A 26,205-nucleotide genomic window follows, 5' to 3' on the forward strand; every position below is an offset into this window, starting at 1 on the left:
TCAGAGATGTCCTCAAACCTTAATACATTATTAAAATCTCTGTATTAAACAAATTGTGTTCATTACTTTGTGTTGCTTTTTCATTGCCTGTACCCTGTCTTCCAACTTGCTGCCTGGAAACAGGAATGTTAAATATAATAAATATTTTCTGAAGACAAGAACACAAATAATTCTATTCATATTTAGTATCATTGTAATGATCTGACACCCAGTGTGTCATCAAAAATGGATAAACACATTTTGATAAAATGTAAAATAACTACAAGTTAACATCTAGAACAACTGACATATATATATATATATATATATATATATATATATATATATATATATATAGTGTGACCCCGCTGTAACACAGTAGTTGGGAGCTATGGAACCCAACTGTGTTATAGACCGAACCGTGTTATAGGCAACCGGATCAGACAGCTTAAGAAAATGATGCATGTGCCCCCAAAAATTTGCAAGGGGGTGTAGGTAATAAATGCGGGCAGTAAAATATGTGCTTCATTGGCACAGTTACCATCTTAAATTGATGCATATTAAATGGGAAATACACCTGTAGTGAAAACAAAGAAGGCATATATATTTTACTTTATTTAGAGCACCACAGATTGGTTCATATACCTCTATACTTTATATATATATATATACATGTCTTATGTATCGTTTGAATAGAGTATCAACACCGTGTACTCACCCATGAATCTCATCACATACATTGATTTCAACATTCATTACTTGATTGTGCTATGTTTATCCAAAGAATTCCAACCTATATGATCTGTGACATAATTACTGAATATCTTAAATCTGTGTGTGCATTTTTTCGATGGAATTACTTGTATTGTGGATTCAGCACATTTACTTTTCAGTATGTCCCAAGTCAGTAAAAGTTAGTTTGCCTTTTAAGTCGCCGTTGATAGCATTCCCTGCAAAAATGAAACTTTCACATCACAGTTAACAGGTTCCAGTCACGTTGGAAAATGCAAAAATCCATCAGATTCCATTTTTTTTATTTGAGTTTGGTACTGACTTCTTTGAAGAAAAGTTCTTTATTTTTATTGAAGATTGTAGTCGGCTTTCTTTGATAAAATGTCCATACGATATAGAAGTCACCGCTAAAGGCCAGCTTTGGAGAACCAAACAAATGCCTGTTTCTTATTGTGGTGGCAGCATCAAATAATTGTATTGCATGATTGTGACTGATTTTTTTTTCATTTGCTTACTACATTTTCATGACAGTCAGTGCCTCAAAAGTAATGTTTTCTTTGAAATTTTAGCAAACTATTTTATCTGGGTACATTTTTAAAAAAGGAATTAGCCATCATTTGGTTGATTGTGGTTACAGTTCCTCACTGCCTACTGAACAGACCAACAAGTAAGATGTTTTTGTTTTTTTGTTTTACATTTGTTGTAGTGGAGTGATGCTGCCTTCCACTCATGAGTCCAAAATTTAACAAAGGGTCAACGGACAATAGAGACACAGGTGTTCTGGTCTGATGATAAGGATTAGTACAGAAAATGTGAGTGTTCTGATGGATTTAATTCTGAGTGTAAAGAAGAGGAATTTTACTTACCATCCACACACAAATGTCAGTCTAAGTAAATATATTAATTACTAGCAAGCAGCCAAAATAGATAGATTATGAGATAATGCCTCGTCCGGTTGTTCTTCAAAACCAGAAATGTCAACAACAAAAAAAGCAGATATCTCACATCCCATACAGAAATCTCTCATGGATTCCATATGGAATACTTCAGAAATATGTATGGAAGAGATATGGACTGAAAAACGTATGGAATCAGACAATTTATTTCATGTCAATTCCATAAGTACTTCACAGCAAGTGAAAATTCCACATGGAATAAAGTTGCAACTTTAATCCATAAGCATTTTCCATATGGAAAGCAGGCTCATGTATTATAGCATCATGGAAAATACTCTCTGAAGAATTAATAACCTAAACTATCTGATTCAAATAGAAATATTGGTGGGAGTTAGAGTACATGTATATGTCATTGTAGCTGATGTGGAAGGATGACTATATACTCATAAATTTGAAGAAACACATGTCAGTTTTCTTTAATTTATTTCCACAGATGTTTAAAAACAGACAAAGACAGGACCAAAAAAGATGAGAAAATGTAAACATAATCAGAAAATTAATATCTGGTAGTACAAGCATAGATTACTCTTTGGACATAGAAAATTTGGTGCAAGGTGGAATTTGGGCTTGATGATAATAATAATAATAATAATGAGGACTTTGTATGGCACCTAATCTTTAGAAGCTCTAAGCACTTTACATCAGACAACACCTATAAGATAAAAAACATATAATAATATTATTACAAAAACAAACACCATGAAATTAGAAAAACATTAAAAAATAAAAAAACATGCTGAGAATATTTCAGGTAGGAAACATTATTAGGTCTTTAAGTTTGTTCTTGCAGTCAAAATAAGTGAGTTTTGAGAGCCCTCTTGAATGTGATCACTGTGTCTTTGTGTCTAAGTTCAGTGGGCAATTCATTCCATGTTGTTGGGCCCTGGTATGCAAAAGGACATTGTCCATATGACTTTGTTTTCATAGTGGGAATAATGAGTATACGATTGTCAGAAAAGGAGCGTAAGTTTCTTGCTGGTGTGTACACATGTGTGAGATCGGATAGGTATGTTGGACTAGAGTCCAACAGTGAAACATAGCACAGAGAACAAATTTTGTGTTTGATTCTGGATCGAATGGATAGCCAGTGTAGGGTACAGAGCAGTGGGGAGGTGTGCTCTGATCGTGGTACTCCAAGTATGATCCGAGCAGCTGTGTTTTGAACTTTTTGAAGTTTCTGGAGTAGATATTGAGATGAACCAGACAGAATTGAGTTACAATAGTCCAGTCTTGAAAGTACTAATGAACACACAAGTGTTTTAGTGGCATCAACTGAAAGATATTTGCAAATTGAGCTGATGCGTCTCAGCTCAAGATATGCAGCCTTGCATATGTTCATGACATGTTGGTGCAATGTGAGAGTACTGTCCAGAGTAACACCTAGGTTTCATACTGATTGTGTGAATTTAATGATGGCGTTGCTGATATTTATTGTTTGAGGTAAAGAATGTGAATGAGAAAGTCTTTGTGTTGTGATCAGAATGGCCTCAGTTTTATCATCATTCATCTGCAGCTTGTTACATGTCATCCATGATTTCACATCAGAAATGCACCTCTCTACACCTTGGATGGTAGCATCAACTTCAGTTGGGTGGCTAGATTTGTATATTTGGGTGTCATCAGCGTACAATTGGTGAGACACTGGATGATGATCTATGACACTTGAGAGCGGTTGAGTATATAGAATGAAGAGAACAGGTCCAAGAACAGACCCCTGTGGAACACCACAACATAGATCAACTGGGCTGGAGTGTATTCCATTTGCAGATACAATTTGTGTCCTGTTGACGAAGTAGGACTTGAACCACAGTAAGGCTGTATCATGAATGCCAAATACATGCTGGAGATGGTGAAGTAATATATCATGGTCTATTGTGTCAAATGCTGCAGACAAATCAAGGAGGGTGAGGACTGTAATCTTTCCGTTATCCAACGCAGAGAGAATGTCATTAACTACTTTTAGAAGAGTAGTTTCAGTACTGTGGCAAGGGCGATATGCAGATTGTACATTGCTAAAAAGACTGTTTGAATTTAGATGTGATACAAGCTGGGATAGAAAAACCTTTTCTAAGATTTTTTTATATGAATAGGAGATTAGAAACTGGGCAGTAGTTCTTTAAATCGTTATGGTCTAGTGTTGGTTTCTTCAGCAGAGGCTTTACAAGGGCAGTTTTGAAAATTGATGGGAAAATTCCCCAGATGAGAGAGGTATTAACAACATCAGTTAGTGAAGGCAATACTGGATCTAAGCACTCAAGCAGCAGTGATGTTGGAATTGGATCAAGTCCCCATGACTTTGGTGTACTCTTCAACAGGATTGTATGTACGAAATCCATAGAGACAGATTCAAATGCTGCTAATGGTTGCCACTCAAATTCTGTATCCCAACTGTATGGTGCAAAGTAATTTTTTGGGCTTCCTATTAAAATATGCTCTACAAAAATCATACCCTAGTGAAAATGTGACTTAAATTTCAGCAAATCACTGAACATTTCTCGACATTCACTCAAACATCCTTTTTCACTAAAATTATGGTATTTTGGGAGATTTGACCAAAATTTCTGAAAATAGCTGCAGTGAAATTTTCTGATTGAAATTTCACTGACTCTGCCAACATTTCTAAAAATATAGTAATATTTTGTGATTGTAATATCACTAACATTTCTGTAAAAAGATATCCATAAGATATAATAAAATTTATTTTTTGTTTCTTGATCAATCTGAATGATTCTCAGCAGCATTTATATTCCCTGTTTCTGATAGCTGTAATTGTATTGTTTATTTTGGGCACAATAACTTCTTTCCACATCTTCCTGTGTTATATTTCATTATAAAATTTTGTTTTATTGTTGTGGTTGTATTTTTGTTTAACTTAAACTGGATTTAACTGCCCTCAAACGAGTTTTCTTGTTTTCTGTTTTAAATCAGAATTTCGCTTTTCTCCAACACCTGAATCTGATTTTCCTCAATACATAACCTTTTTTAAATATCATCTCCGAAACTTGTTTTTAAATAATGCTCTATCCGATCCCATTCCGCAATGAGCTTTCTAATAAGTATTTGTCCCATTCATTATTTAAAAGATGATCGCTGAAAAGAGCTTTCTGATTGGTCAAAATTTTGTACTTGCCCAATGAATCGTTGCATAACGGAAACTGATGGGACTGCTAAACATGGCAATTTGAGTGGGATAGGAGTTTGAATAACCATCTGAAAAATGTGCGGTAGTGAGAATAGCTTGAATGCAAAGTCGATGGGAACGTAATTGGTCAGTCTGTATGAAAACTGAACGCCAGGACTTGCATTTTGCTTTTTGTGCCATAAAGAGCTTCAAAGTAGTGGCTAACGTGCTAAATAGGACAAGAAATTGAACCAGGACGATTTCAAAGTTATATAACTCTATACTGATTAACTTCCAGAATGAATTTAAGGAGGACATATCATATCTTTACGGAATTTTCTTGGCATTTTCAGTGCATTTTATATCAAGTTTGCAGCTTCCTTTCACGGGGCCTCTAAATTTCTCCACTCCAAACCAATGGTTCTATATACAAATTTAAACAGCCAACAATGTCACCAATAAAAAAAAATTGTCAGATATTATATTTTGCCGCTATTAAGGAAAATAAAATTGCAGTTTGCAGCATTGGCGAAACCCTTCACAATCCTAGAATAAACTTTTTACACTTTATTTTTTGTACTTTTACGAAGAAAAAACTATTTTTTCATGTCCAAGAAAAATACATATAAAATTTCTGGAGCCATGCCACGATCATTATTCATGTGCAATCTCTTCCCCAAAATGATAATAAACTTTTGATGTTTTTGTCGTACTTTTATGAAAGAAATTTTTTTTGTATGCAAGAAAAACACATGAATATAAAATCATGAGACCCATGCCATGACTGTTTTATATCCGAATTTGTGTTATACGGGAGCGTCTTATAGCAGGGTCACACTGAATATATATATATATATATATATATCCAAAATTTCATATACATGTATTTTTCTTGTACACAAACAAAAATTCTTTTTTTTAAAAGTACGAGGAAAAAAATGTTAAAAGTTTAATATCATTTTGGGGAAGAGATCTTGTTTGAATAATACAAGATGATCGTGGCATGGTTCCTGCAATTTTATATGTAATTTTCTTGTACACAAAAAAGTAGTTATTTCTTCTTAAAAGTATAAAAAATAACATGTAAAATGTTTATTCTTGGATTGTGTAGGGCTTCGCCAATGTCACATACTTTTTTCCTCAATGGCGGCAAAATATACCATCTGGCGATTTTTTATTGCCAACATTGTTGGCTGTTTTAAACTTGTATTTACAGCCATTGGTTCTGAGTGCAAAATTCAGACACCTCATGAAAGGTAGCTGCAAATTGGATATAAAATGCACTGAAATTTATCTATTGCTATATAAACAAATTCTTTGTCCATTTTGACAAAACATCTAAACAGTGCATTGTTATATCATAATCCACTTATCTTGACATCTAGCATGAGTACTGTATGTTGTGAGATATCCACTTTTTTGTTATTTACATTTTGGGTAATGAAGAGACGAGGCATATCTTGTAATCTATCTTTCGTCAGATTTTCAGCCGCTTGCTAGTAATTAATATATTTACAAAGACTGGCATTTGTATGTGGATGCTAAGTAAAATTCCTCTTCTTTTCTGTCAGAATTAAATCCTTCAGAACACCACTTTGTTAAATTTCTGGCGCATGCATGGAAGGCAGCATCACAGTGCTAACACAAATGTAAAAAAAGAAGAAAAAAAACATCTTACTTATTGGTTTATTCAATATGCAGGGAGGAACAATAGCTAGAACAGACCAAATGATAGCAATTCTTTGTTAAAAATGTACCTAGAAAAAACAGTTTGCAGAAATTTCAAAAGAAACAGTTTACCTTTGAAGCATCGACTGTTATGAAAATGTACTCAGCAAATGGAGAAAAAAAATCAGTCACAATCATGCAGTACAATTATTTGATGTTGCTGCCACAATATGAAATGGGCTTTTGTTTGATTCACCAAAGATGCGCTTTAGCTGTGACTTCAATAACACATGCACCCTTCATAAAAGTAAGCCGACAACAATCTTAAATAAAAACAAAGTTCTTTTCTTCAAAGAAAGTCAGTACCAAACTTAAATAAAAGTATTGGAATCTGACAGATTTTTGCGATTTCCAATGTAACTGGAACATGTTTACTGTGCCGTGAAAGTTTCCTTTTTGCATGGAAAAAGTTTCTGCTTACGAACGCTACCAACGGCCACTTAAAATGCTAACTAACTTCTACCGACATGGGACGTACTGAAAAGTAGATGTGCTTCGTCATTCGTTACTTGATTGTGCTATGATTTTCCACTGGATTCAGACCTGTGAGAAATTTTTTGAATATTTTAAATCTGTGTGTGTGCATATTTTTGATGGAATTGCTTGTATTGTGGATTCAATGTATATGATGAGATTCACAGGTGAGTACACTGTGTTGATACTCTATTCATTTATATATAAACAGTATTCACGTATATATACCAATTCATGGTTCTCTAAATAAAGTAAACTATTACATATGCCTTCTGTTTTCGCTACAGGTGTATTTGTCATTTGAAATCCATCAATTTAGGATGGTAACCATGCCAATGAAGCATGTATTTTACCGCCCACTTTTATTACCTATCCCCCGCAATTTTTTGGGGGTACATGCACCATTTTCTTCAGCTAAATGACATGGTTGCTAATAACACAGCTCGGTCTTTAACAGTCGGGTTCTATGGCTCCCAACTACCGTGTTATAGTGGGGTCACACTGTGTATATATATATATATATAGAGAGAGAGAGAGAGAGAGAGAGAGAGGACTACAGTTTGTATTTTGGGTATTTAAATGTTTGGAATATTCATGTACTGTTGTTTTTTTTCTTTTTGTAAATCAATAGTAAGTTTGTGCATCTCCTCAAAGTACTTCCCATTCACCTCTACAGAATTTTTCAGGCTGATACATTATTAAATGCAATTTTGTATTCACTTCTCGGTAGGTTGTTCAAACAGTGGAAATGACATTTCCAACTGCAAACATCTGACAAATTTTACTATTGATAATTGAAATATCTTTCCCTATCTATCGAGTATCATAAGTAATTGTCCCCTTCACAGCAGCCACTTCTTGCTCGCAAGATGCAGAAAACACTCTTCCAAAAATGTGGATCATCTTCCAAGGCTTTGTGACCATCTCTAAGTTGAACCCATCTCAAAATAGTGCAATATGACATAAATTTGCATCCATAAACTATACCCAAGTTGACCACAGAATCCATGAAAGAATACCCTAACTGGGTTATACATTTACAGTAAGCTTTTTGCTCACCAGAAAAACTTATCCCCCAACATTTTGGATCAATGTACTTATCTATATTGCATAATCTACATAAGTCTGAATCAAGTGAATCAAGTCCATACAGAATGTGACCTTGTCTGTCGATCAGCATTAAATTTATTTCCTACTTAAAAGAAGCAAAATAGTTTATTCAGAAATTTTCAGATACCCTTGAATGAAAATATCAATAACTAGCTTTCAATTCATGCATGCTTGCCTTAAATGATCACACCAGCATAATATTATTCAATAATATCAAGCATACGTGCACATGAAATAATTAAAAGAACATGATTCAGATTGCCTATGCCACTGATTACCCTTTAATTCCCCGGACTGTAGACTTTTATGACTAATAACTTAACTTGCCAATTAGTTTGTATGAAGTCAATTAAATAAAATGTTATTTAAGTAATATTTTGAGAATTCCTCTTCCCTTAGAAAAGTAACATTATTATATGTAATTTTCAAATCAAAAAGTTTGACCCCATATGAACTGCAATCAAATCAGGGAAGCAGCTCAATATGCATGCACAATTTCATTCTGACAACATGACAAGTTTGAGAAACATAAACATATGGGATCTTTTCCATTTTAAGCCAAGCACAGCTAGTACAATCCTTCTGAGATTGCTTGCATTCACATTTTGTAAAGATTTTTGCAGGCAGTTGATTTCAACAAGATGGTCACTGCAATACTAGATAATATGCTAACTAAAGATACCTTTTTTAAAGAGTGATGCCTATCATTGTCATGTATAGTTTGTACCCTAAATGTCTTGTTCACTGTACCATTGATTTAGTTTCTCTTCTTTGACAGTTCCTTCATTTTCTTTGAACATCATGACATCACCACATATATCTGTATTAAAAAATATAGAATGAAAACCTTCCAAATAAAATAATACATTTACCAGAAAAAAGTAATAAAATTTTTCATAGTTTTGTTGTAAGTTTGAATCAAATTGTTGTCTTTCTATCACTTGCATGCACATGCTATTGCAAATCATATGTACTGTGGAATACTGCAAAGATAGTTTCAAGTAAATTAAAATAAAATCTTAAAATCATTTTTATTGTATATGATAAAAATGTTTAAGAGTTCCAATATGCATTAATATTCTTTACAATTAAGAATATTTGAGATAAAAATGATATAAGCTTACATTAATTACATACCAAGAATAATTAGAACAGATAGGGAATATGACCTCTAAGGTTCTAACAAGCTTACACAATCAGACGTTAGTACATCTCATTAATATGCCATTTATATTGTCATTATATATATCACTAATAATTGTTTTTTATATCATAATGATGCAGCCAATCAAATACCATATATATGTGCTTATAGTCAAGTCCAACTGCAAACAGCACAGACTCAGATCTGCAATTGCATAATGTGCCAGCAGATCTGGACCTGCACAGTTTCTTAGGAGTAATCAGTAGAACAAAAAACATAGACCCTAGTCTGCAGGTGCATTATGTTTTGGCAGATCAGGATCTTTGCTGTTTGTTGTTTGCCTCGATTTATAAGCTAGTACATATGGTATCAGATAAGCACATGAATAGGCCCAGAAGTACAGTAGCTGATAGTAACAAATATGATGATCTTGACGTGATCCGATTAGGTATCTGGTTGGCACATCAATTTGTGCATAATATGTCTTATAATGTAGTTACATGTTTGCCTAAACAGACAATATATCTTTTCATTATTTGACGCAGGTATCACTCATAATTAAACTCAATTCCAACAACAATTACTACTCTAGTGCTCTCAAATACACCAATGCACTCACATCACTATATAAAAACACTAAAATAAGAGGTCATACATATTGCTGCATTAAGAAGATGGACTTAAAAAACCAAAATTTATCCAAACTCTTGCTGATACAAGATTATTTATCTGATTTCATCAACAATAATCAAAGAATAAATGCCAACTCTTTTAATACAGACAAGCTTCCTATTTACTGCTTCACCAATGCACTGTTGTAATGTTTTGAAAGCTGCAGATAACATGTCATTTTGACAAACCCATTATTTCCTGACAACAGACCCAAAGCATATAAAATACAAATCTTGTATTAAAATGTTATTTAGGATTAAAAGATACTCTCCACTACAGAGAAAAATTAAAGACAAAATATATGCAAGAATTCTGGTGAGATCAAGAATAATGTTGCTCAAACCTTTGTCCTTTTGGTATATGCAATTTAAAAATGAAATTGAATTCACACATTTTATTTTTTATATATTTTATCAGAGACATAGGAATGTTTTAATAATTAAATTGACATAATCATTATATAAATTTAATACAAATCTCAGTCACTGTAATATAAGCCAATGAATGTTGTACTTACAACATTCAAATATGTTACATCTGACTAAAACAAATTATCTTGTCAATTGCTTTTGACTCCAATGTCTGACTACTTATTGAGTTAGCAACTTTTTGATAAATCCAAGAAATAGATTGCTTCTTTTCTGTATTAGTTATGTGCCATTCAAAATAAAGCCTTACCAATTATTGATAGAAATAATGATACATGCAGAAATATCTCACTTGTAGTACTGGTATATACAGAAATATCTCACTTGTAGTACTGGTATATACAGAAATATCTCCTTGTAGTACTGGTATATACAGAAATATCTCACTTGTAGTACTGGTATATACAGAAATATCTCACTTGTAGTACTGGTATATAAAGAAATATTTCACTTATAGTACTGGTATATACAGAAATATCGCACTTGTAGTACTGGTGTATACAGAAACATCTCACTTGTAGTACTAGTATATACAGACATATCTCACTGGTATTACTGGTATATACAGAAATATCTCACTTGTACTAGTTTATACATAAATATCTCGCTTGTACTACTTGTACTATACAGAAATAAATACTGGAAAATTAGGGGCCAATATTAATGACTGTTGAACATGGCCATGTTTTGAAAATTTCAGTGAAGGAAAAAATTATATAATTATTCAGTCTTAAAGTTTCAATGGGTCATTGCTTAAAACATAGTCAGCACCAAAATCTGGAGATGAGTCTAGATGATTCAGAACAAAACAATGGCAACTCAGTAATGAGTTTTTGGGTTATAGGTAACAAAAGGAATAAACCAACATTTTTTTCAGTTTGATAGAATTAATGTCTCACCCACTGATAGACATGTTGCTTGTTGGAAAAAAGATTTTGCTATAATTCCTTCAGAATAACTTTTTTTCATAAACTAGCTCTCAGGCTTTTCATGTTCTTAAAAATACATGTACATATTGTGATTTGAAATCTGTCTTCTATATTGTTTGGCCAAAAGTATGTGAATATTTTAACGTATAAGTTTGATTTAAAAAAAGGTTCAGAAATAACTTTTTGGGATAGAGGGTAAAGCCAACTCAGCATTCAGATACCAGATCACATCACTATAGGTGTAGATTTAATTTCCAATCACATTTGCATAGGAAAATGGTGATATCTGAAATACATACTAGTCTAAACAAAGTCCAGTCAGAGATAAACCTAAGACTGTTACAAGCAATCATTGATGGACAGGTCAATAAAGGTAATGACTCATTAACTTAATATAAACTCATTTGGCCTTATGGTCATCTAAGCTAAGAACTTGCCTTAAAATGCACTTGCTATCAGGGATTTCAATATTAACAATTGTTCTTCATTGGGATACAATAGAACCAAGCAAACATACCTTGTGAGAACTTATAGGACATGCCCTCTGGACCACTGTCTTTATGACCCTCTCCTTTCCCTTCATGCCCCTGAGTTTCAGGTAAAGACAAAACAGTTCCTTCCCAGAGATTATTCTGTATAATATCCTTTGCAACAGCCAGAACCTGTGCCTTATGAAACAAAAATGGATTATAAATTAAACGATGTTAGGTCGGATGCTTACATTTAATTCTTAGGTATTTTATCTCTAAAATAACTCTCCTGCATTTTTTTTTAAAACTTAGCTGGCCCAGCTGGGGTATGGCAAGATTTTGCTGTCATTATTGATCACATTTTTAACTTATTTACTTTCATTGTTCCTGAGAATGTGTTTAGTTAATTGTCTTTCTGTTCCACCAAGAGCTGAATGACACTCTTTTCTTTCTTAGGGTAATTTACCAATTCAAGACATATTTTATTTGTACATGCATGTTACATGACAATGTGGTATAGATTTAGTAGGGCATAACACCTTTTTGAGAATTAACAGTCTAAAAGTATAACAATTTGATGAAATTAACCTTTATTCCTTTGGATGACCACAATACATGCAATTCTTTCTTGTGTCACATGCTCATGAATATATTTGCAGCATTTAAAGATTACCTTCTTATGTTCCAGAAGTTTAGAGAAGGATTCAAATCCACTTTCTTTCTTTACAGCAGGAAACTCTTTCTAAATCAATAAAATGTAAAAATCAAATTTGAAAGTAAAGAAATCATTTATTTCACCAGAGAACAGAAAATAAATGTCAACATTTCAATGTATGTGTAATTTTAAATCTTGACATAAATTCAGTATTATAATCATTGTTATAAAATAATTCTGTAAGGAATCAACTAATTACACAACAACAAGGACAGTTTAATCGATAAATAAGTTTTGAATTCTGAAAATCATTTCAATATTCTATATGTAAGATAGACCTAAATGTATACAAATACCAAACCATCATTACTGTTCCAGTTTATTTTCATTCAATTTCATTTTATATAACTTGCTAATAATCAGGCTAAATGAAATCAAAGCTGTTACTGATGTGTAAAATAGGTAATTATCTCTCGATAATTGCTTATGCTTTCACAAACATGATTGACATTCATATCTGTAGACTTTACATGCATATTTCAAATTTATTTGATTCACTTCTTTGATCTAAGAAATCAAGGAACAAGACAAAGATAAAATTATGAAAAATATCAACATACAGTGACTGCATCTTCAAGTGAGATAGGACATATTCCTCCTGCTGATAGTTCTTGGATGGTCACCAGTTCATAATGTTGTAATACATAAGCTGCATGTAGCTAGAAAATGACAATTAAAATCCTGATGAACTTCACATGTCATTCTAAACAGCCACAAGAAAAATATTTTGGAAATATCAAAAGTGCACAGTGGTATATCAACAAGTAGTATGTGAAACAACAAAGATAATACTTTTATAATCTTGTTGTAAATGATAAATAATGTTGAACATTTGGAATTATGTATTCATTCAGATTTAAATAGTACTGATGACTTATCTGTAAACTCCAGTAGTGATGTAATTATATTCAAGGACAGGGGCCCCGAGTGGCCAAGTGGTCTAAAAGCACTCTCTGTTATGGATCACTGCCATCTCACCTCTGTCTGCATGGGTTTGAGTCTTGGATTCAGCTAATGTGGGTACATGAGAAAGCTTGCCAATAGCTTCTCATGGGTCGGTGGTTCTTTCCAGGGTTTTCCTGGGTTTTTCCTCCACCATTAATACTGGCTGCCATGTATAGCCTATAGTGTGCTGAAAAATGGCATTAAACCCTACAACAAATATTCAATGACAATTTACCTGATTATAAAAGAAATTAATGCAGAAATAAAAGCTGTCCATTTCTAAGTAATCAACTCACTGTATTAGATGTTCTCTGTGCCAAAACATGCCCGCTGGTGTGGTCATATACCTTCCCTTTGGCTTTTGATGCAATCATGTCCAGAAGGTACTAAAATGCCAAAATAATATAACGCAAAAGTAGATATCCAAGAAACTATGCACAAGGACTATTTGAAGGAAGAAAGAATGATATTTTTATCTGAACTGAAATCTACTTTTGAAAAATAATAATTTTAATGAAGATTACAGTTTTAGTTGCACAAATTAATATTTTCACATAGTCCTATAACTTGTGTATTTTTAACTTCCATCTAAAACCATGTCAAGTAAAGAGTAAGTTGTAATAAGAATTCCTGCATATTCCTGAGTAACTTTTAAAAAAAGGAAAACAATAAAAGCACCAACTAACCCTGTCTGCTTCACCAACCGGAACACAATTGATGCAGATGTTCTTCGCAGCTATCTCTTCCACTACTTTAATGATAGCTGAATGTATCTTTCAAAAGTATAAAAAAATTAAGTACAGATATAAATTTAATTTTGAATTTTGAACTTAAGTAGCAAATGAATTCAAATGCAGAATGACAAATAAACAAAATATTTTCAATCTTTACAGTAATTAAAATAAACAGATTTATGACGAAAGTGTCATTCTTAGGGATGTAAGAAATGGCCATGATGAAAATGTAACAATAAATTTTCATTAATGGAAAGTATGTACTTTTTAGGATCATAAAAAGAAGTTATTTTTTATCTGGTTGAAAACAAAAAGTTGTAAGGTGTTTTTTAATTAATTTGTTTCTACTTCTAGGATTAGTTTATTAGAAGATAAGCATAGCTAAATATACCTCTTTCATCTCCTTTGGATTTTGAACATCTGGACCTGACATCAGCTTGGGATGAGTTGCCCTGCCATCTGTTATTAGAATAATTTGTGCGCAATGTTTTACTTGATTCTGTAAGAGTGGTGGATACCCTGAAAAAGTAAGGCATAAAAATCAAGACTCAAGGGATTGATTGACATGCCTTCTTGTCTAGTAATAAAATCATCCATAACACTGGACAACAAATTTTTACAAAAGTCATGTTACTGAAATAAAATTAGTCAATTCTTATCAATTTTTATGTGCTGAACACGAATATGACAGTCAAATTGCAAAATTGGCTCTAGTTTTTTTGTAATCTGCAAGAAATTAATGTTTACATAACGAAATGCATTCCAATAGTAAAAGGTCAACTGTAATAGCCTACCTATAAAAAATCAAGTCATTGACTACATCTTAGATTTCTTCGCCTGTCTCTTGTACAGCTGTTCGGGAGCGTCTCTGAGGAGTGTCCAGCAGTAGTCAGCCAGCATTGTAGTGGACCATTTTCCCTGGTATCTTTGTTCCATTGTTGCGATATCTTGATGAAAACGTTCGCCGTGTTCATCACTAACAATACCACAGTTGCTAGGAAAGAAATCCAAATGGGAATGAAGGAAGTGAATCTTTAGAGACATATTGCAGCCAAGTTTCTTATACTTCATCAACATGTCTTCTACTAGTTCCTTATAGTTTTCTGCCCTAACATTTCCGAGGAAGTTTGTAGAAACTAGGCGAAAAGCATTCCATGCTTGTTTCGCGTCACCTTCCAGCAAGTTGTTGAACCGGTCATCTTTGAAAAGCTCTCGAATCTGAGGACCCACAAAAACTCCCTCTTTAATCTTTGCTTCGCTGAGTCGAGGGAATTTTTCATGCAGGTATCGGAATGCTGGCAAAGTCCGGTCAATGGCTTTCACGAAGTTCTTCATCAAACCTAGTTTGATGTGAAGGGGTGGTAGCAAGATTTTCTGAGCCTCAACCAGAGCTGGGTGTTGGATATTCTTCTCTCCAATGGCTACATTCTGCCTGTGAGTCCATTCCTTCCTCATGTAGTGCATTTCCCTTGCTCGGCTATCCCACTCACATAAGAAACACATGTATTTTGTATATCCTTGCTGCAGTCCCATTAAAAGGGCAACTACCTTCAAATCACCACAGAGGTGCCAGCTGTACTTGTTATACTCAATGGAATTCAGTAGCTGCCTTAAGTTATCGTATGTCTCTTTCATGTGGACAGCATACGCTACTGGAATAGATGGAAGAATGTTTCCGTTGTGCAAAAGCACAGCCTTGAGACTCAGTTTCGAAGAGTCCACAAATAGTCTCCATTCTTGTGGGTCATGAGTGATTTTTAAAGCATTCATGAGGCCCTCAATATCGGAACAGAATATCAGATTACTTTCCTTTCTGAAGAAAGGCTCCAATTGCTGGTGGCGCTTTCGATATGCAGTAATTGTGACATCTTCTTCTAGAAGATTCCATTGTTGGAGTCTTGATCCTAGCAATTCTGCCTTGTTCTTTGATAAGTCCAAATCACGAATCAGGTCATTTAGTTCTTCCTGTGTTATTCTGTGTGGGGTTGATGATGCACCACAGTGAAAATCTGGATCACTGCATGCTGATGGACCAGGAGAAGAACAGGTCGACTCACCTTTGTCTTCGTCAGATGAATCAAGAGAATATTCTGCTGGAGGTTCTGGAATAGGAAGTCCCTCACCATGTGGAACTGGTCTCAATGCAGACGGAATGTTTGGGTAGACTATTCTCGACTTCTTTCGCTTCGTTATTCCGCCGGAAAGAGGAGGAACCAAGCAGAAGTAACAGTCATTTAGGTGGTTGCTTGGCTCTCTCCACACCATTGGGACTGCAAACGGCATTGATGACCTTTTGCAATTCAACCACTGTGAAAGCTGTGTTGTACATGTAGCACAGCATATATGCGGAGCCCAAGGCTTGTCTTGGTCACCAACCTTGCATCCGAAGTAAAGATGATATGCCTTCTTCACTTGAGAATTGATACTTTTCTTCTGGTTGGCAAATGTCACTTCCCCACAAATATAGCAAAAATTGTCCGCGGTATTAACACACTTTCGAGGCATTACTGTTCTTTATTGTACGTAAATGGATAAAATAATAAGTTTTATGTAACAGTAGCTTGAACTGTCTCGCACAACGTCTAAAATATTTTAAATGCTGAACCTATCTGATTGGGCTTTATATAGTACACTGCTTACGTCAGCTTCAGCAGCCGCCTGGCATTAGTATAATAGGCCTACACATGTATAGTACACTGCTGACGTCAACTTACTTCAGCAGCCGCATGGCATTAGTATTGCATTGCATCAGAAAATGATGCAATCAACTGTGGATGATGTGAGCATGATGGTATTATGCAATGTTACATCATTATTCCGGATGTTGCTGCAGTCCTACTGGAGAAATTTACACAGTGAAACATAGAAAATGAGGTATATGAATATCTTCAAAACGAGAGCCAATACAAATTTTTCACGGTTATATTCGTGTTCGGCACACCAAAATACTACAGATTAGGGCCTTTTCAAGTCAGTAATGATTTCACTGTTGACCAGTGTAATTAGTCTAGTGATAAATTTTCATAGCATTAGGAACATATAGGCCTTTTTCAGAAGTCGAATTTGGGTTTTTCCTCTCTAATGTTTAATGCATGTGCAATCAATGTAGGGCAACTTTTAAGCGATTGTCATTAACATAGTGTATGTTCGTGAAGAAAGTTTCAAACAAATTTGTAAAGATTTGACATCTGTACACCCTTCACAGAAATAGTGTGTTTAAAAGAGCACAAAAAGCATCAAAAAGGACCAGAACAGCAGACAGGATTAGTGATGTGATGTGATGTGATGTGATTTTGATTTTTAACGTAGCTTTAACAATTTTTCAGTCATATCACTACGATGTCTGCAATGTGGCAGTTTATAGTGATGTCTAGCACTGGGGCATCATGCCGCAGACATGTAGCATGATGTCCCACCCAGTCACATTATCCTGACACCAGGCCAACCAGTCCTAACACTAACCTCTTAATGCTGAACGCCAAGCAAGGCAGCTGTTAGTACCATTTATAAAGTCTCTGGTATGAGACAGGATTAGTGGACCCTAGGAAAAATTATCCAGTAGGTCCCAATGAATCACAAACTGAAAAAACGGTGGACCCCCTGACTGTTGTGGTCCCCCAACCCTGTCCATGGTTCTGGATAGGACTTACAAAGTTGGATGATCCATTTCTGAAAGGAAAGGGGTGGGTGGACAATTTTTCTATGTCACCAGAATTACAAATTGTACAAATCTATGTTTATTTAGATGATTCTTCAAGACTATATACTTGCAAAAACATGAGGACTTACAAGTCTCTTTGTTGCATATAATTAATTTCATAGTGGATGGATGCATACAGGTGAACACAGCATTATCAATGCCAACATAATCAGATCCCAAGCCCAATCTGAGAAGCCACATGAGTTACACATAGCTGATAGTACTGAAGCAACTGGCCATTGCAAATGTGTCGCAGGATGAGTTAACTCATCATTATTGTCCATATTTGTTCAATGAGTTAGCAAACTAAGGAGAGAGAGCGAGAGAGTAAATTCATTAGTCAATCCAATGTATCAAGCAGTTTTGGGATTCACATTCATTCCCATTTAATTTGTTAACTAAATGGCAAATCTTTGAGGAATCTGCTTAATATGTTATGTGCTGCCTTTGGTGTTCATCATTTGCTGCTAATTAGACATTATAACTAGTTTATTATCGGATTATTCATTACCATGCAGTCATAAAAGAGGGGAGCAGAGTTAAGATCAGAGTCACAATGCAGTAACATAAAGCAATAGATACTCATTTATTGTTAAAAATACTAGATAAAAACATACAGTTCAACTCTCATACTCGTGGGCTGGCATATTTTTGTTTACTACTATCTGCGGCAATCTAAAATGACAATTGTTCTCTTCATGTAAGAAGTCTAAGTCACTCAAGTTGCCCTATGTCAAATGCGCATGACCGTACTGGATGCGGCTCTGGGATAGGTTTGGCCAGCTAAAAATAGTATCTGAAAATGATCAATAGACTTATCTAATATTATTTACGGTATATCATCTCTAATGTGCCCACTGGAACTGAAACACACAGTCTGGCAAAAATTCTCCCCACACTGAATACTTCTAGTTACATCCCTAATCATTATACTTATAAAGTCATTTGGAAAGAAATGAAAAGATACTGAAGAAAGATGGAGATGATATCATCATGCAAAAATGTTATTCATACTATTTTAGGGTTAATGCATTTCAACATTCATTCTTTACTAGGACATCAAGCAATTGGAAATAACTCCCCAATGATAGAGTATTAGCTCTTAGCCATGATGCAATCAGATGGGCCATCCATTGAACTTTACCAAAATTAACTACCAAAAATGGCATTTGTTTAGCATATACACATGTAAAAAAATTTCAACAAAATATATTCTTCACACTAAATGTGAAGGAAGCTTAAAACTGACAAGATGCTCAGCTCCTTACTTATTGTTAGCTACATGACTGATGCTCAACATCTACATGTGATCCTAATCATAACGACATTCTCCAATAAAACAATGGAAATCTAATGTCAGGGTACAAATGTCTACAAACTCTATATCAACAATGGAAATCTAATGTCAGGGTACAAATGTCTACAAACTCTATATAAACAATGGAAATGTAATGTCAGGGTACAAATGTCTACAAACTCTATATAAACAATGGAAATCTAATGTCAGGGTACAAATGTCTACAAACTCTATATAAACAATGGAAATCTAATGTCAGGGTACAAATGTCTACAAACTCTATATAAACAATGGAAATCTAATGTCTGGGTACAAATGTCTACAAACTCTAAATAAACAATGGAAATATAATGTCTGGGTACAAATGTCTACAAACTCTAAATAAACAATGGAAATCTAATGTCTGGGTACAAATGTCTACAAACTCTATAAAAACTATGAATTTATTTAGGTTGTTTTTTGCCCTTTCATCTTATGACAATCAAGAAGATGAAGAAATTCCTATTAATTCTCCATGACAATAATCCACTTTTTTTGATAAAAAATACCCAAGAGATTCTGAAGTTCGGTATATAAAAGAGAGAGCAATGAGATGCGAAAGTTGGACCAAAAAGAGGAAGATGAGAAGAGTGTAATTACAAATATCTATGATTAGATTTCATTTCATAGATTAGTTTCATTTCCTAACTGAAAATCGATTACACTCCTATGTAATCACTGCATCTCTTCAGCAGATCAAGAAGTCAATCCTGAAAAAACTTTAAAAGTTATGTCAAGTTCTGCTGCTGAATTTTAAAATCTTCCATTTATAATGGACATTACATTTACAAAGAGTTTGAGAAATATTTTATCTAGTTTCCCGATCAAATGACATATCAACATCTCAGATGAAGTAATAAAACAAACTAGTAAGTTCTATCATATCATCTGCTACAACAACCAAAAAAGGTTTATAAGATAGTTAAATTTGAGTTGTTTGTTGTATGACAATGATGATGTAAATTCATAAACAAAGGGCCTCAAATCAAGTGGCACAGACATACGCACACTTCTGCTTTCTTGTGCTCAAATCTCTAATAAGTCAATAGAGCTGATGTTAGTCTAGTCTGATTGATTTGCCATTTACTTAGAAATCTGGAATATTCTCAAGACATATATTCTGTATTTTTCATAAGTTTGACCTCTTGCTGTTATTTGATTAAATCATCCAAGCTGGATTTCATGATGGGAACATATCAGTCATTAAAATTAATCACAGAACTACTGCTTGAAAAAAAAAGATTAAAATTGTTACTACTGAAAGTGAGATGATATTGTCAGTCTACTATAAAACTGTATAACTCAAGTAGCTTACCTCCTTGAGCTGCTAGAGCCATGTACAGTCCCCCATAGAGCTGAGTCGGTCCACAAGGTACAATGTTTTCTGAAGTGTGATTATGTACACGTAAGAGAAAGTAAAAACATCTACCAAAGCCAAAAATAAAGTGTACAAATCATATAGCAAACATCACTGTGTATCAGGGATTGATAAAGCTAAATGCAGCAAAACTGACAACGAACAGTGCAAAACTAGTTCTTAACTAGCCTAAGCACTTTCGACTTTCACTTAGTTTTCCTCAACAGCGATTACAACACAGACAAGACCAACAACACAAAAGTTTTCAAGACTATGTTTAATGAAAGTATCTTTTAAAAATATCAATGCCAGGCCTAGCTGGTTTGAACTTCAATGACAAAATTGCAGCCTTGACAGGAGTGACCTAAAATAGGAGGAGCAATAGTGCCGTTGATTGTCTTCTTGTCAAGTGGAGTACATATCTGATAATTCCTTGTTTCTATAATAACAGCAATGACCATAACAATAATATCAGCATAAAATGCAAACAACATCAGTAATTAAAAGTGAGTGAAAACGAATTAGCCGAATTATTTAACTGAAAAAATAAAGAGCTTTTACTTGCATGTGGATGCATTTTTGGGTTCTTCTTGATTTAAGCCACCTGGTTTCAGTGTTCTCAAGCAACATATCATGTAAGATTCTTTTCAATTCCTGGTTTCAGAACTGCAGTTCTGTTTGTGAGCAACTGCAGTTAGCATTATATCACTGAAAGTATGGCCAGGGAAAGTGAAGTATTCTACAACCGGACTTTTTTTTATATCCAATCAGATTGGTTTTTCATGTGTGTGTGTGTAATGAGTGTTTCTCTGACAAATTTAATTCCAGCTTCATTTCTTTTTTACAGTAAATGACAGACCTGAGATTACCATAAAGTATTGCAATGAGTTGTCCGTGGTAATATGACACTTATTAAACACTGTCCCTCATTTCTCAACATTTAAGTCTTCCTTTAAATGTTCTTAATTCATTGCAAACCAAATAAATAATTGATAATTGCATGTGACTAGCTAGGCATGTATTTACTGGACTGGACAATTGCGGCAGTCAATTATAGATACATAAACACATCCCTCCCAGATGGATAAAACAAACATGATTCACTAGGGTTGGATTGTGAATTCAAGATAGAAATACACTTGCTTAGGAAGCTGAAGGATGCATACCTAGTGCTTGCAGAATTAGTTTCAGATCCATAGTCAACTTCTGCTCGATATCTGTTTTTGCACCAAAGATAGTCAAGGCAACACATTCAATTATCCCCTGGTCAACTGCTAGGGTTTCCAAAGCTGCGTACATATATAAAACATGAAATAATAGTTAGAGTCACACTACTGTAGCAATATACAAATCCATCAAAGTATTTTTTTGTTTATTTGCAAGCATCATTATAATAATGAAATGTGGTACGCTTTCTTCTTTGTCGGTTCTATTAAATGAAAAAAGACATAGAATAACTATGCACATCGATATTTACTATTTTAAAATATCAAGGCATGTTACAGAAAGATTGATAACTACCACAGTGAGATCATGAAATCGTCCATGGTCTCTGAGTAAATTATTCCACATCAGATGACTCAGTGTAAATGCTGTGATAACCAACAGAAAGGCAATTAGAGCATGCTGTAAAAGTGAATAGTTTGTTAGAAAACAAGAAACAATTAAACAACTATTGAACATAGTAGTAGTAGTATGATTGATTTCCAAAGCTAGGGTTCACATAGCTGATAGTAAGAAAACCATTCCCAGACATTTTCACAGATGGTTTTAAATTTTTTCCCGACACCTCTGGCATACAGTATATAGTCGCTAACAAATTGAAAAAGCCCTCTCTCCCACCCCCATTTTAGGAGTATAAAATGCAAATTTCTTTGACCATCCTAAATGAGTACTGAAACCACTCTAAGTGAGGTCTTTAATACTACTGGTTGAAATTGAGTTTTGAGCAATCCATGGACATTAAAGTAGAAAGGCTTAAAACAGAGACTAGCTTTGAGCAATTCATGGACAATAAAGTAGAAAGGCATAAAACAGAGACTAGCTTTGAGCAATCCATGGACATTAAAGTAGAAAGGCTTAAAACAGAAACTAGCTTTGAGCAATCCATGGACATTAAAGTAGAAAGGCTTAAAACGGAGACAGTTTTTTTCTGCTAAGAATTCCATCTGCCTGTTAATCTAAAGTACATATTAATCAATATTTGGATATTACTAAATCATTATTAAGTGTGATATATATTGTTACTGTACAAAAGCAAACAATAGATTATTTAAATATATAATACATGTACATGGGATTTACAATGTTCTTTCATAACAGAAAATTAAAGATTATTCTGTACAATTTACTTCATGTGTATTCTGTATGCTTCAAATTGAACAGACTGTCTTATGTAGCAGCCACAAATATACCGACGCTTTTTATCATAATCTCACAAATTCTCTAAAGGCATCTGAGTAAAGAAGGATGTTTCTTGGAAGGAAAAATTAATATTTATTGATGATAAATCTCTGGAAATTTAACCATATACAGAACAAGTTAATATTTAGCTATGATAAACTACACAATTAGACCTGTCATAAGACAACATGTATACTCTAATTGAAAGTAAATTATTGAAAAACTATCCATTCTGACATAAGAGCAAATAAAAATTGGATTAAATAAGCAGCATCGTTTCATGTATGCCTACTTGATACTTAAATTGGCAAAAATATAGTACCTCACACTTACTTTACAGTCTTTTGACAGAATACGACAAGTTTTGAAAAGTAAACAAACTTTAAGCAGTCAAAAAATAAGTAAAATAAGTTTAATGATAATGTCCTTCTGTATATATTATTACTGTCATTTATTTGCAATGGCTTTTTCACTGAATGGTAAATTAAAATGACTTAGATATAACTAAAAAATCCTTCTTTCCCAAACTGATTAAAAAAATGCAAACATACATTTATAGGTTAAATATGAACCTGGCCCTACAATTGTACACTTTGTGTTTCTATCTCGTTTTCATAGAATTGCAAAATTAAGAAAGAATTATGTTTGTTTGCCATCCTTAGAAGATTTTATTCATTCAGACAGTTTAAAATTACTATTTCTTTAAACGTATTTAATTTGTGTTCCATACCTGTCTATATGAGACAGATAATAGTTAGGAATATATTTATATTTTTGTCACCAATTGTCAACATATCAGTGATAATTAATCACACATTTTCTTTTGATACATGTTATTACTTGCCTGCAACATAGTCCTTAATGAGTCTTCTGGCCTCATCCCATCCTTTTCCTATCATACTATCTGATGCATCAAGGCAAAGTATTGTTTGAAAATCTTCAATAAGCCTATTTTCTGACGTAGCTACAACAATAATAATAATAATAATAATAATAATAATAATAATTATAATATAATTTCATTGTAAAAAAATAAATTTGTCTTCACTTACCTCTGACATAAAATAATGAAGTATTCATCACTTCTTACACATCAGGCCAAAGTAAATATAAATTACATCATTGGTCATCAAAACTGATCTTTGGCAGTGTTATGTAATGTTATTAAAGGTCAAAATAAAGAACTGATCACTCATATTTATATTTTGGGCCTTTTCATGTAACTTGGAATACACTAAACATAGTGTGCAACTAAAAGAACATAATATACATGTTTTGTGTTCTAATAACACACTAGATATAATGTACTAAAACCTGATTAAATTCTGCATGACCATGACCCCTTATCTTTACACCCCAGAAACCGTAGATTTCTTTAAGTGCAAGCTAACCACAAAGCTTGATCAAGAAAAACGCACTCAAACAAAAGTTATTCTGCACAACTCATTGATGTTTCATCCCAATGACTTTAATATCTAACCCTTCACAAACTTTAATCAAGGCATGTGGTTTAGTATTACAGATATTTTGAAAATATAAAAAAAAATGAAAACAGAAAGTCTGCTTTTAGTCACAGTGTCCTTGCACTCGTATGTTTCAGTATTGTATGTTTCACTTGATTGCTGGATAGTAAGCTAGATGAAGTAAAGTTAATGTAAAGCTATAGATTTTTCAACATTGTGTTCAAAATGGCATCAACTTATTAAGAATTAAGACGAAATGATTATGTATTTTTGCAGCAGAAAGAAAGATACTAATGAAATAAATGTGGTGCAATTACTATAAATTGTAAACTCCTTAAGCAAGAGGTAAACACAAAAATCATATCCATTGTAAATGAAACGGATTCAGGAAGGAAATTCATGTATGTTGATGCACGGTTCCTAAGTCACATACAACATTTTTGATTTCATAAAATGCCTATAGCATTTGTGAATGATATGGGAAAACATACATATAATTATTAGATTATTATAAACATAGCAGCATATTATTTAATATTTTACAGACTGTGCCATCATACACATTTTAATAAACTGGCTCCTGTGTAATTTTGAATCTTATTAAAAGAATATATTATTCCATTTTGCTCGGGTTTTGCCCATGCATCAAATTAATAATACAATAAATCATTAAATCTGATTCTAGCACTCACAATTATGACACTAACTTAAACATTTATGGACAGACCACTGTGCAAAGAACAAAAATTCCATTGAATTAGTGAACCATTTTTTATGAAATAAAAATTGACTCTTGATTTGGAACTACATAAAAGCTACTTGGTTATTTGTTGTTGGTTTCTAAAGGTACTTCTTGGTTAATTGTTGTTAGTTTCTAATGGCACTTTTGACACAGTATTGACAACATCGTGCTCAGGAGAATCAGCCAATCCAATTTGCTTATTATAAAATAAAATATGCTGGAAAATTCAGGCTATGAAGGCAATAACCAAATGACACATAAGCTGATTTATTAAAGCAAAAATAAAATAATTTGAAAATATTTGCACAAAGCAAATAATGGCATAAAAGGTATATTGTGATAAAATTAAAAGTTTTTAGATATGTGATATAAATATTTATAAGCTTAACATGAAGAGAACAATCTTGTTAGCATGTGATAATGTGTATTTGTTAATTAGTTTGGATGGGATAATAATATAGCCAAAGACAGATGAGTTATAAAAAAAACATTCACAATAATAATAATATTCATTCGCACATTTCAAAGAACAAAATAAAAAATCCTGCATGCTGTACAAAGGATGCAAATTTCTAGATTTTTTTGTAAGATTATGACAAAAGTATATAACATATTAGCCTTAATAGCAAGGTTTTCAAAACAGTGTAGAATCAAGAAGGATTACATTATGCATTTGATGTGGATAAATATACAAATTTGTCTACAGCCAAATGTACAGTACCACTTGAAGGTCTGGTATATTTTATAAGGTTAATCACCAATAAGTCAACAACAAAAAATGTGATAACTTTACAAAGAACAAAGTTTGATCTACAACAACATATGCTAACAATAGGATGTAATGTTTTACATTCATACATAGAAATAGCAAAATATAACATAAATCTGAAATTATTCATATGTTTTAAAAGGCTAAAGCAATGTTGTAAGTACCTAATAAACAAAAGCTCCTGTTGTAAACAGGTGTGCAATTGGATTGCAGGCAACACCGCAAAACAAGTTATCAAATGCAAATTGTTTTCTATTTGTTTATACAACATTTTAAAAGGCAACATTGGAGATGGTAC

General features: G+C 33.4%; 1 protein-coding gene across 1 annotated transcript in view; it reads right to left on the reverse strand.

The window, feature by feature from the left end:
• Positions 1–26,205, reverse strand: part of LOC149801928 (uncharacterized) — a 122,761-nt gene that overhangs the window by 56,815 nt on the left and 39,741 nt on the right. The window contains exons 8-18 of the mRNA XM_089956309.1: positions 23,778–23,897; positions 21,697–21,819; positions 20,489–20,557; positions 14,529–14,656; positions 14,090–14,176; positions 13,700–13,789; positions 13,019–13,117; positions 12,417–12,485; positions 11,791–11,941; positions 8,851–8,920; positions 67–113 (exon numbers count right to left, since the gene is read on the reverse strand). Of these exons, the coding sequence (XP_089812435.1) occupies positions 67–113; positions 8,851–8,920; positions 11,791–11,941; positions 12,417–12,485; positions 13,019–13,117; positions 13,700–13,789; positions 14,090–14,176; positions 14,529–14,656; positions 20,489–20,557; positions 21,697–21,819; positions 23,778–23,897 (1,053 nt within the window). The remainder of the gene's footprint in view (positions 1–66; positions 114–8,850; positions 8,921–11,790; positions 11,942–12,416; positions 12,486–13,018; positions 13,118–13,699; positions 13,790–14,089; positions 14,177–14,528; positions 14,657–20,488; positions 20,558–21,696; positions 21,820–23,777; positions 23,898–26,205) is intronic.

This window comes from Sinohyriopsis cumingii, chromosome 4, assembly GCF_028554795.1.
Source record: "Sinohyriopsis cumingii isolate HCF-2022 chromosome 4, ASM2855479v2, whole genome shotgun sequence".
Lineage (NCBI taxonomy): Eukaryota > Metazoa > Mollusca > Bivalvia > Unionida > Unionidae > Sinohyriopsis > Sinohyriopsis cumingii.